Below are 13,414 nucleotides of genomic sequence, written 5' to 3'. Positions count from 1 at the left end.
ATTCGTTTCCCAGTGTTCTTTCTTTGGGTGTCGCTGCTTCTGTCCATCATTTATCAATTGAAACTCAGGTCTCTTTGTCAAAGAAATCCGCTTCCATCAGAATACATCCTCATATAATATTGTTGTCGAAGTGTATAATGATCTCCTGGTTCTGCTCATTTCACTTAGCATCAGTTCATGTAAGTCTCTCCAGTCCTCTCTATATTCATCCTGCTGGTCATTTCTTATAGAACAATAATATTCCAAAACATTCATATACCACAATTTACCCAGCCATTCTCCAATTGATGCACATCCATTCAATTTCCAGTTTCTAGCCACTACCAACAGGGCTGCCACAAACATTTTGGCACATACAGGTCCCTTTCCCTTCTTTAGTATCTCTTTGGGGTATAAGCCCAGTAGTAGCACTCTATGCAAACTTCTTAAAAGAAAAATCTCAAAATATTCACAATTACTAGGAAGAATGCTGCAGATCACTCACTAAAAAAAAAAAAATGTAAATAAAAACAACACTGAAGTTTTACTTCATATTCTGAAAATAGGCAAAAATGGCACCAGTCAGTATTGGAGTGTTGTCGAATGACAGTCGCAATGATTCACTGTTAGTGGAGCTCTGAGGTGCTTCAGCCATTTTAGAAAACAATTTAGAATTAAAATGTCCAAACTTTTTGCATCTGAGTCTTCATTACTAGGCTTCTACCTCTAGGAAGTCATCAATAAGAAGAAAGGTCCTATATACATCAAAATGTTTATAATAACACTTTTTACAAAAGCAAAGATTTGGAAACAAAATAGACGTCCATCATTTGGGGAGTGGCTAACCAAATTGATACATGAATGTAATGGAATATTGCTGTGTTGTAAGAAAACATGTATATTGAATATAGAGAATCATGAAAAGATCTATATGAACTATATGCAGAATGAATTAAGCAAAACAAAGGAAAAGTGTACATAGTTAAATAAAATTTAAATGAAAAAGATGAAAAGTGAATGTAACAGTTAAGCAAGACTGTAATGGAGAGATCATTTGAAGACACTTCCAATGCACTCATTTGTGGGGGTGGGAGGTTCTTAGGTGTTATACATTACATGTGTGTTGGAATTTTTTCAGTATATTAGTTTTTGTTGATTTTTTTTTTCTTTTCAAAAAAAGTATCATAGGATGATTTTCTCTCAGGAGAAGTAGGAAAGATACTTAAAATAATATAATATTTTATATATATATATATATATATATATGAAACAGAAGGCTTTAAAAAGAGTAAAGCAGTGCTCCAGTGGATTTCTAGATAAATCTCCTGTCCCATTTTGCTCCTCTCAATTGTTCACATTTAAATTTTGCTGTTTCATTAAGTTTAAAAGAAAAAGTGAAGCACTAGACAGTATCTGATTTTAGTAGTAGGAATCCATGCAAGGGTTCTTCATATGCTCTACTTTTCCATTCTCATACTATCCTTCCTTGCTATCCAGTAATACTGACTTAATTGGTGTTTGTCACATATGACACTGTTTCTTGTCTCCAGACAATTTCCAAGTTATCCCCCATGCCTGAAACTCTCTGCTTTCTCATCTCTACTTTCAGACTTCCTGGTCTCCATCAAATCCTCCCCAAAATTACACCTTCTACAAGATTTCTTTTCTTTAATGCTAGTGCCTTATTTCTGTAATTATCTCCAATTCTCTACAGATCTTCTTTGTGTATTATGGTATACTTCTTGTTTTCCCTATTAGATTATGAACTATATGCAGAATGAATTAAGCAGAGCAAAGGAAAATTATACATAGTTAAATAAACTTTAAATGAAAAAGACGAAAAGTGAATGTAACAGTTAAGCAAGGTTTTTTCAGAGTTTGTCTTCTGAGATATCCAGCATTTAACACTTGATCACATAATAGGCACTTACTAAATGCTTGTTGACTGACTGTACTCTTCCATATGAGGGCTGAGGGCTTGACCTTTCTACTATTTGTGCACTTTTATGAATGAAGATAGGGTGAGCAACATAGGAGGAGCTCTTGGCTCAAAGGGCTTCCACCCAACACTTACGCATTATAGCTATGAACTTTTCTTCTTGAATTTTCTGTGTAATTCTCTAAAATCTTTCTCTAAACTTTTAGTTAGTTTAATTTAAATTGGAAGCTATGACATTGTCCTATCATTTTCTCCTTCCAATCTTCCATCCTCTTATCCCCATGTTTTTTGTTTTGTTTGTTTTTTAATTTCCTTAAAAGATTGATGTTATGAAGAATAAATGATGAAACATACTTCCTTCATATTTGGAAAAGGGTTGGTGACTTAAGGTGACAGAATGTTGCATGCCCTTCTTTTTAAATAGTTACATCTGTTACTTTTGTTTAAAATTTTCTTTTTAACAAGGGAATAATTCTTTAGTAGGGCATAAAGTGTGCCTGTAGCATGAAAAGCAAAAATTTTTAATAATGTTTTTAAAGAAGTAGAACATATTTTCTGCATACATCAGACACTTGGACATAGACAGAAAAATAGTGTGAAATGAGTATAAGATATTAGATTTGAATACCAGCCCTGTCACTTAGCAGGTTTATGATTTGGATCATTTATTTATTTCAGTATCTTCATTTGAAAAATGGAGGTAATAATACCTGCACTCTTTGATTTATAAGGCTGATGTCACTGACTATCAAGTAATATGTTTTTGTTTGTCATAGAGGAATGGGTAAAAATTTTACCTGTATTTTCTACCAGAGAATAAGGAATAAGAAATCAAAATTGCCTTATTTTCTTGGATCATGATAATATACTTACTTAATGAAAAGAATTGCTCATCTCTAGCTCAGATGGTATCAGAGATGCAAAGTAAAGGAAATCATAGAGAATCTCACTGAATAGATACAGGAACTATTATTACCTTGGAATATTTCATGGAGTAGGAAGTAGGGAATTTTACAGTATTAGAGCTGTTAATTTCCTCAGCAATCTTGAGCACTGATTACGTCATTATTTTTTATAATACTAAAAATGGAAAAGAATCAATGTAGATGTTTAACCAACTGTTTCAAACACAAGACCACTTGATTTTCATGTTTCTTGCTATCTGTAGAATTTCTCTTCTTGGATTTCTGAATCAGTCAAAATTAAGCATGTTAAATACTTTGAAAGAAAAAAGGGCAAATAGAATTTTAAATAGCAAACAATAGTATACTTAGTAAGTAATAAGACAAAGCATTTCATGTCTCTTCTCCATAAGCTTAAACATTTATAGTGTTAGATTTTATATAGGATGCCCCAGAAATCATGAGGCCATTTTAAGCTACTAAATCTATGTAAGTTACTAAGCTTTAGTAAAGCTTAAAACTGCGTCAAGACTTTGGAGTACCCCGTATATAACACTAGCACAGTCTCTGTCATCCCTATGACCTCTTTTTCTCCTTTTTTTTATGGGACTTGTTTTTGACATGTTTCTAAAGTGCATCTTTGTTAGCATATGCTGAATTACATATATGGACAAGAAATATAAGAGAGCTTTTTGAAAAGAAAAAAGAGTAATTTTTCACAAAACAACTGCTTGTTGTCTGGTACTAATTCATCCACTGTTAATTTTATTAGTGTTGCAGCTGTCAAGCGTTTGTTGGGCCAGATTGTGAACATAGCTACAGGGGCCTTCTGTTTGTTTTCCACTATTCTGGATATTAAGACTACAGACTTTTGACTTACATGAAGACTTTTTCTAAACACATGTAAATATTGTTTTAAACATTCATTTTTTTAAAAGACTGTATTCCAAATTTTTCTCCATCCCTTCTCTATCACCCTCCTGCAGATTGATAGATAGGAAGCAATCTGATAAAGGTTAAATCATATGGAGATTTTGTGACTCACCAAATTTTCTGCACTAAAAGAATAAGTTTTATTTTACTACACTTGATTGATTTTAACTTTATAAGAGGAACAATTAAGTTGTCAGTCATTAAGCATTTATTAAGTGCCACTGTATTCTAGTCACTGTTCTTAGTGCTAGACCATCAGAAATATGAAATTGGAAGCAATTTTAGAGTCCAGTATCCACAATTTACAAGTGAAGAAACTGAGGCCCATATAGCTTAAATGAATTGGCCAAATGAAATCATACAGTTAATGAGTTTCAAAGCTGGCTTTCATATTCAGGTTCTGTGGCTTCAAGTTTACCATATTTCTACTTTATTATGCTGTCAGTTAATAGCCATTAATTTTTCCCCCCAAATGTTGTAATTCAACATGGATTCAAATTATAAACATATGCCATACATTATTTCTGGCAGTGAAGTTTGTTAAAAACATGATTCCAAGCTTTCTGTTTTTAAAGACTCTTAATTGTTTTGCTTGCACTTTATAAGAATTTTGATTAATCCCTATAAAATAAGCAATGTAAAATGGATAAATACCTCTATCTTAGTGGGTGGAGGTGTATTAACTTATTTCTGAGTACAACCTGAAGAAGGTTGTTGGCTTAGAAAGAGATTATATGTATAAGTATATACTTAGGGCCCAAGTCACGAAAGCATTAAATGAGGAGGTAGAGAGCTAATGACACATTCTCTGGATCTCATCTTTTGCCACATCTTCCTTAAAAGTTATTGAAAATTAAATAAAATAAAATTTAAATTAAAAAAAAGTTATTGAAAATATGCTGCAGTTTACTTAGTCTTAGTCTTCAATGCTCTTCACATCACCTATAATTTTGATGCTTTAGGGGATTGTAGGCTTATGGCTAAAGATCTGGAAAGGATGTCAGAGATCATTCCAACTCATTTTACAGATTGGGTAACTGAGGCACAGGGAAGGTAACTCACTTTTCCAGTATCACACAGTTAGTAAATGTCAGAACAGGATTTCAACCCAGATTTTCCTGATCCAATTCTATTGCCATATCTGCAATGCTACACTCTCTGCCATGATCTTGTAATTCTCTGGTATTCCATTAAACAGAGTAATATATTAACTATGACATTTGAAGCCATATAGCACCACTAGGTTAGTATTGATATTAAAACAATGGTGTTTTAAAACGATTGTATTAATAAGCATTTTGGGATAGTTGAAATTTCTGTATTGTACACCTTTCTCTTATTCCTCTTATTTCACTCAAAAAGTATTAATAGCTTACTATATGTCAGGGAAATATAAAGAATGAAATAGACTTGAAGGAAGCTTAGTCCTAATTTGAAATGGCAATTAATTATTAAATAATAATACAGGAGAAAATATTCCAGGAGAGATGTTTGGTCCTCATGTCATATAGGTAAGAAGGTTTGAAAACTGAGAAAAGTTTTATCAGATCAGGCTATTAAAAGATCATTGGTAACTGGGGAGGATAATTTCATTTGAGTAATGAGGTTAGAAACCAGATTCCAGAAAGGTTATGGATTGTGAGGACATCAGAAGTGGAGGCCTCAAGTACAAGCAGTTTCTTTAAGGTCTTGATTGAGTAAGAGTTGAGAGGGCTATAGGACATTAGTTTGAGAAGATGGTTGGTTCTACTGAAGGGTTTTGTTTTGTTTTGTTTTGTTTAGATGGAGGATCTTGAACATTTTTAAGAGGGCATTAAGGAAAGAGGTTGAAGATTTGATAGAGGTAGGGATGGTTGAAGATGGAATCTGCTGGACAAGGTGAGAGGGGAAAGTGGAAGTTCAAGTATGCATATGCGGAGGTTGACCTTGGCAAGAACAAGGGACTCCCCATTGCAAAGATTTATTTTGAATAAAAATAAATAATGTAGGGCTTATAAACTAGGAAATGCACATACAAAAAATTGTTTTAACTTCAAATGTCTTTCAAAAGGTTGAGATTGAGGAGGTTGAATTGAGCAATGTACATTCTGTAGATGTCAAAAGTTGGTTTTACTGTTTCAAATACCATTATAAATGAAATCCATATACTTGTTATTATATCTAAAGTTACTGCTTACAGCTGTTGAACTGAACAAAGCTTGAACAAACTTCACTTAGGAAAGATTAAATTGTGTTTTGTATATATTAGACCCTGTGCAAAATGCTAAACAAAAAGCAAAAAAGAAACACTCCCTGTGTTCTGCTAAGGGAAAACAACATTAATATAAAAAAGTTAATGCAGGTATATATAAAGTTATTTTTAGGAGGATGATATTAAGCAACTGGTTGATGATGCTAACAGGAAAGAATCAATTCAGGTGATATTTCTTTAACAGTTTTGAAGGAAAGAAAGGAGACTAAAAGGTAACAGTGTATTGTACACTGTTGTGTATTGGTACAAGTGTATTGTAACTGTTGCAAAGGCATAGAAATGTTAGATGGAATGTTGGATGAAATGTGGTGTGTGAGAAATGGGAAGACCAGTTTGGTCAACTGTGGATTGCCTGAGGGAGAGTAATTAGTTAGTAATTAGTAGAAAGGTTTTTGAAGGATCAAGGATGTAAAGAATTTTTAAAAACTAAACAGAGGAATTAATATTTTATCCTACAGGTAATAGGGAGGCATTGAAGTAGTTTATTGAATAGGGAATTTATATTGTCAAATTTACACTTTAGAAACATTATCTTAACAGCTTTATAGAAGACAGAAGAGAGAGGTTTGAGGGAGAGAGATCAAGTAGGAGTTTATAACTATAATCTATTTGATAGATAATAAAGAGTAAGGATGGTGGTCATGTGAGTTCAAAGAAGATGCAGACTTTGTGGAGATAGAAATGACAAAATTTGACAATTAATTAATATTTAGGTGGAGAGTGAAAACTAGAGCATGACAGTGTTGTTGCAAATCTGGGCAACTAGAAAGGTTATAGTGCCCTCAATATAAATGAAGGAATTTAAGGAGTCTGGGTTTGCGGGTGGGGTTGGAAATCAGTTTTGCACTTGTTGAATTTTAGATGTCTATAAGACATTTAGTGTGAAATATTTAATAAGGAGTTGGAGAAGTACAGCAAGCATTCAGGAGAAAAACTAGAACTAGGCATAAAGATTGAAGGTCATCTGCATATGTTCAATTATTAGTCAACAAGAATTTATTTATTAAGTGTCTGCTTTTTTGCCAGGCACTAAGCTAGATGCTGGAGATACAAAGAACAAAAAAATGAAACCATTTCTACTCTCAAGGAGCTTACATTCTATCAGGGGAGACAATATGTACATATGTAAGTATTTACAGAATAAATACAAGGTATTTAGAGAGGGAGGACACTAACAATTGGCTTCAAGAAAGGTGTGTTATAGAAGGTGCTGTTTGAAGTGCATTTTGGAGGAAGAAAGGGAGTCTATAATGCAGAAGTGAGGAGTGATGGCATTCTAGACATGGGAGAAGCCCAGAAAAACTGAAGGTAAATTGTCTGAAGAGGAGAGAGAAGCCATTTTGGCTAGATTGCAGAGTGCAGAAGGAATTCGTCCACTGAAGCTAAAAAGAGATTGGGGCCAAGTTGTTTAAGACTTTAAAAATTAAACAGCAGAAGAGTTCATATATTATCTTAGAGTTGAAAAAGTTGAAGTTGATTAAATAGAGAAAAGACTTGGTTAGATTTGTACTTAAGGAAAATATTTAGTCAGTAAGCATTTATTAAGCACGTGTATCCCAGGTACTGAGTGCTGGGGATACCAAAAAAAAAAAAAAAAAAAAAAATGGCAAAAAATAGTTCTTTACTTTCAGATGAGTTTGATAAGGTAGTTTAGAGGGAAAGGTATTAGAAACTGAAGGGACCTGGAAAGACCTACTCTGAGGAAGTGGCACTAGAATTGAATCTTGAGGGATAGCCAGGGATTCTAAAAGGCAAAGATCAATAGGGATAGCATTCCAGATGTAGAGGACAAATGCAAAAGCATGGAGACATGTGTGAAAAAAAGATAGTTTCATGTGTGAAGAAATAAAGCAAGTAAGACAGGGTGATCAGAACACAGAGTAAGAAAGAGCCAGGTTGTGAAGCAGGTTTAATGTCAAACGGATCAGCATATGTATGATCCTGAAGCAAATAGGGAATCGTTGATTTCTTATTTAATGAATAGATGGTGTTACATGGTTAGAAATAGGTTTTAGGAAAATCACTGGCAGGTATTTGGTTGGCTGGATTAGGAATAGGAAGAGACTTGAGATAGGGAGCTAATTAGAAGACTGCTTACCATAGTGAAGATTAGATAAACATCTGATCCACAGTGATTACTATTAGAGTGGGGAGAAGGGAATGTCAACAAGAAATGTTGTAAATGTAGAAATGTCGCTTTTTAAATGTAAAACTTTACAAAATCTTAATCATTTCTAAAGTGAATTTTGATCACCTATAAAGTGCTATATAAATGTGAATTATAACTCTCCCATCCTCTTCCCCCCTCCCCTCTTTTTTTTTGGAATGCAACATTCTACATACTTCTCAGAAATTCTCATATAGTTCTAAAGCACTATTTCCAAAAAAATTGAGGGCAGTTCTGTCATTTGTAAAAGTAATCTTATTGATCTTTCATTCCTTACCATTTTCTTCCCACTCTTTCCTCACCTCTCACTGCTTTCCCTTCCTCCTCCACAAAAAATATCTTGTAGTTTTATCTTGAAAGTAAAGCATTGTTATCAGGAGAAAATAATAATTATAAAAGTAAAGAAAAAATTAGATCACATTGATCATACAAATCTGACAGCTAAAAGATATGTTTGTCTCTTTGAAAATATGCTTCTGGCAAAAATGAGAGGACTCTTAAGATGGTAAGTTGTGTTGACCATTCACAGATGTGATGACATATGGAAACTAGTTCTAATGTACAGAAACCTGTTGTATGGTGCCAGCAGTGAAGTATGAGAGCAGGTTGAATTCTGTAAGTCACAAAAAGATAATTATAGCTAAAAAAATTTTGTTCAAATCATGATGTGATAAAAAGATACTCTAATTCATTGGATTTTCTTTTTTAATGTCATCTTTTTCATTTTTTTTCTTGATTCAATTTCTAAACAAAGGATTTTTAAAAAGAAAGCAGAAAAAGCAGTGCAGCAAAGCCATACATACTTCATCCAAGTTTGATATTTTCCATGCCTTTAGTCCTTGATTCTCTGGGTCATTATAACTATAGGATTCAGTTTGTTATTATTTTCTTCTCTTTCCACTTACAAGGTTTAGTTGATCAACAAGCATTTTTTAAGTACCTACTATATCTCAGGCATTGTGCTAATTAAGTTTTAAGAATATACACAAAGAAAGGCAGAAAACAATTCTTGCTCTCAAGGAACTCGCTGTCTATTGGGGGAAACAATATACAGGTTACTGTAAAAATAAGATATGTATGTTGGAGATAATCTCAAAGAAAAGCACTTAAATTTAGGAGAATTGGAAATGGCTATATATAGCTGAGATCTGATGGTAGCCACGTTGTTAAGGATGAAGGAAAGAATTCTAAGAGTGAAAATGCCTTGAGACAGGTGTTTGGAAGGAACAGCAAGAAGGCCAAAGTCCATGGGAGTTAAGAGTTAAGAAAAATGGTAGCATAGGAAGGACTTATAAAAACCAAACAGAAGATTTTTTGTTTAATTATGATGACAGGAGGAAGCCAATGGAGTTTATTAAATGGTATGACATAGGCCTGTACTTAAGGATGATCATTCTGATAGCTGAGTGGAGAGGGGGAGCAGGGCTTTAGTAGGTAAAGTATGCCTCCAAGGGCATAGCATCATCAGAGGTGAGAATGGGGTATAAGCAACAAATATTATTAGAAAGGTGGAAACCATGGCAGCGGAGAGCTGTAAAAGAGAATGAGAAGTTGAGCATAATCTCTAGATCGAAAGCTTGAATGACTAGGAGTATGACAGTACCTTTGACATTATATATAGTCACTGTTTCTATTATTTTTTAGCAGAGTAGCAATATCCCACTATATTCATATACCACAGTTTAATCGTTTAATACTTGATGAGTGCCTACTTTGATTTTAATTTTTTACCCCTACAAAGTGTTACCATGAAGATTTTGGCATATATAGGACCTTTTTGGTTTGTTGGCTGCCCTAGAGTGTATGTATAGAGTGGGATCTTTAGTTAAAGTATAAATATTTTGCAGTTTTTAAGAATAATTCTAAATTGCTTTTCAAAGTATCTGGACTAGTTCACAATTTAAACAGTATTATTGATTAACCATTTTGTTACTGTCTTATCTTTAATATTTCACACTTTCAAGATGCTAGGTTTTAGATAAAACAGGTTGTTTTGATTGAATGAAGATAGAGAAAATCACTTCACCATTTGAACTGTATCACTACAAATTTATTGCATAAACTTCAATTGGACCCTCACTGCTACTAGGCAATCCTCTTATATCTGGCTTATCAATTCACCACCCAACTTTCTACAACCACTCTTCCAAACTTTTAAAATCTTCTTCAAACATATTATGATTTCTCTTCTCCCTACTCTCTCAGCTAAGAACCTTGCTTCATATTTTACAGAAGAATTGAGGCCATATGCTCCCTCTTCACTCTTTCTCATCTACAACACAGGTACCTTCTGCCATTCTATTCTGTCTCACATAATGAAGTGGCCTTATTCCTCACCAAAACTTAACTCTTCTCCTTGTTCAAGCAATCATGTTCCATCCCATCTCTCCTAGGAGATTGCTTCCTCTGTCATTCCCATTTTTTCATTTATTTTTAATATTTTTCTTCTGCTGGCTTATTTCCTACTGCTTACATACATGTTCCTGTGTTCCCTATGCTAAAAAAAAACCCTCACTTGACCTTTCTATCATTCTCTATCCCATCTTCTTTTTGTAACTAAACTCCTCAGCCTGTCTACAATAGGTGCCTCCCACCTTCTCTTCTTTCACTCTTAATCCCTTGCAGTCTGACTTCTACTCTCATCATTCCACTGAATCTACTTTCTCCAAACTTACCATTGATTTCTTAATTGACAAATCCAAAGGCCTTGTCGCAGTTCTCTTTCTCCTAAACCTCTCTGCAACTTTTGGCACTTTTGATCATTCTCTCTTAGATACTCTAGATTTTTGGGATCCACTCTGCTGATTTTCCCTCAACTATCTGACTGTTCATTCCTTTTCCTTTGCTGAATTTTTCTCTAGATCATACCTTCTGATGGTAAGTGTCCTGCAGAATTCTGTTCTGACTCTTCTTCCTCTATGCTATTTTGATTAGTCATCTCATAAGTTCTCACGGATTTAATTATCATCTCTATGCTAATAACCTTCCTTTCCTGTCCCCTTGTGCTGAACTTCATTCTCCCATATTCAGATGGCTTTCTACATCTTAAATTGGATGTCCAATAGTCATCTTAAACTCACTATGACCAAAATAGAACTCATTATTTCCCCCCCTAAATCTTTTCTTTCTACCTTCTGCCTTTAGAGGCAATATCATCCTCCCAGTCCCTCAGGTTTATAACCTAGGTGTCATCCTTGATTACTCAGTATCTCCCACATCCCAGCCCCCACTTCCAGGCCTTTTGATTTTACTTTTATAGTATCAACACACTCCCTTCTCTCCTTTGATACTGCCACCACTCAGATACAGGCCCTCATCACCTAAATTATTTCAATGGTCCACTGTTGTGATCTGCTTGCTTCAATTCTCCCCATTCCAGCCCATCCTCCATATGATCACTAAACTAATTTTCTTAAAAAGCAGGTCCATTCATATTACACATACCTCTTCTACTTTCCCCGTGCCCCAGTGACCTCCTGTTGCCTCGAGGAGTGAATATAAAACACTATACTATGTTTTCTAAATATACTAAACCTAGTATTCAAATCCCTTCATAACCCAACCTTTCCTATCTTTCAAATCTTCATACACCTTATTTCCTACATTCTTCAGTCCAGTGACATTGGCCTTCTAGCTGTTCCATGAACAAATCTTTATCTTTAAACTCCAGATATTCCCTCTGGTTGTCTCCCATACACAATATGTTCTCTTTCCTGGACTCTTGAGCACTGACCTTCTTGGCTTTGAATTCCAAATAAAATCCCAACTTCTATAAGAAGTCATCCCCAACTCTTCTTAATTCCAGTTTTTTCTACTATTTCTTATTTATTCAGTATGTAGCTCACTTTGTATACATTTGTTTCCATGTTGGCTGCCCCTGTTTGAATGTAAGCTCCTTGAGGATAGGGACTATTTTTTTGCCTGTTCTTATATCTCTAGTATTTGACATAATGCCAGCATATAGTAGACACTTAAATGTGTTGATTAACATTGTCTTCTCCCATTAAAATGTAAGGTCCTTTAGGACAGGGACAGTCTTCTTTTTGCTTATATTTCTATTCCCAGTATAACTTTAAAAAAAAAAATCGGCTTTTTAAAACATATGCATATTACAGACTCTAGATAATCTTTGGTAAGTCTAGTTGGGGAAATTATTCCAGGCATGATATCCAAAATTTTCAAGTTGTTATGTTTATGCAAAATCTTTATTATTATAACTGTATTCAGAATGTCTATGACTTTAATTCCTGAGCAGTCTAGGAAAACAATTAATTTTATATTTTAACAATGGAACCTCTTGAAAATATTGCACTCTGATGAGTCTATGCTTTGAGACTGCTTTTTAGGTCCTTTTTGTTAATTTCAGCAAGCTAAAGCACATTCCTAGACAAATCGTTATAAGATCCTTCAACATGGAGCAGTTTTGAAGAAAATATTTTCATTGTGCAAGAGATAATATAGAGACATTTCCATTCAATGAATATCTATTAAGATCTATTGTTCAGATACTATGCTAGGTGCTAGACAAGAAATGTAACTTAAAGTACTATCTTTGCCTTTTTGGAGTCTGTAGTATAGCAAGTTTATAATCATAGTTCTCTCTGGGTACTGTAAAATTGATTATTTATTTTTTGTTAATATATCTGAATGGTTTCTCATTTATTATAATATTCGTTATGTCACCACATTTATCTTTATGTGACACCAAGGAAAAGTTTTGAGTCAGTATGTGAAAAGTGTTTTTGTTTGTTTCTTTCTTTCTTTTTTGCTGAGGCAATTGGGGTTAAGTGACTTGCCCAGGGTCACATAGCTAGGAAGTATTAAGTGTCTGAGGTCACATTTGAATTCAGGTCCTCCTGTCTTCAGGACTGGTGTTCTATCCACTGTGCCACCTAGCTACCCCCAAGTGTTATATTTTTTGAAGCTTTTATTTTGTGGTATTGTTATTTTCAAGTGTTTTTATGTAATATTTACAAGTTCTGTATATCATTGGTTTCCCCCCCCCTTTTTTTTTTTCTTTTTTATATCATAGGGCCCCACGATTTAAAGGTTTCCAACAGCAGGACAGTCAGGAACTTCTACATTATTTACTGGATGCAATGAGAATAGAAGAAACAAAGGTGAAGTTTCTTATGATTATTATTTTAAATATAATATATATTTAAATATCAATATGCCAGTTTTCCATAATGTAGTAAGTGACTTGCAGAGATAGAGTATCATTACAGATTTTATTTCAGAAG

At 34.0% G+C, this 13,414-nt stretch overlaps 1 protein-coding gene across 1 annotated transcript in view; it reads left to right on the top strand.

Moving 5' to 3' along the window:
- The window catches only part of USP45 (ubiquitin specific peptidase 45), an 81,017-nt gene that overhangs the window by 40,670 nt on the left and 26,933 nt on the right, over window positions 1-13,414 (top strand). The window contains exon 9 of the mRNA XM_051997441.1: window positions 13,204-13,291. Coding sequence (XP_051853401.1) covers window positions 13,204-13,291 — 88 coding nt within the window. The remainder of the gene's footprint in view (window positions 1-13,203; window positions 13,292-13,414) is intronic.

The sequence above is a fragment of the Antechinus flavipes genome, chromosome 4, assembly GCF_016432865.1.
Source record: "Antechinus flavipes isolate AdamAnt ecotype Samford, QLD, Australia chromosome 4, AdamAnt_v2, whole genome shotgun sequence".
Lineage (NCBI taxonomy): Eukaryota > Metazoa > Chordata > Mammalia > Dasyuromorphia > Dasyuridae > Antechinus > Antechinus flavipes.
The sequence above is the reverse complement of the archived record's forward strand: the minus strand, read 5'-3'. Positions and strand labels throughout refer to the sequence as shown.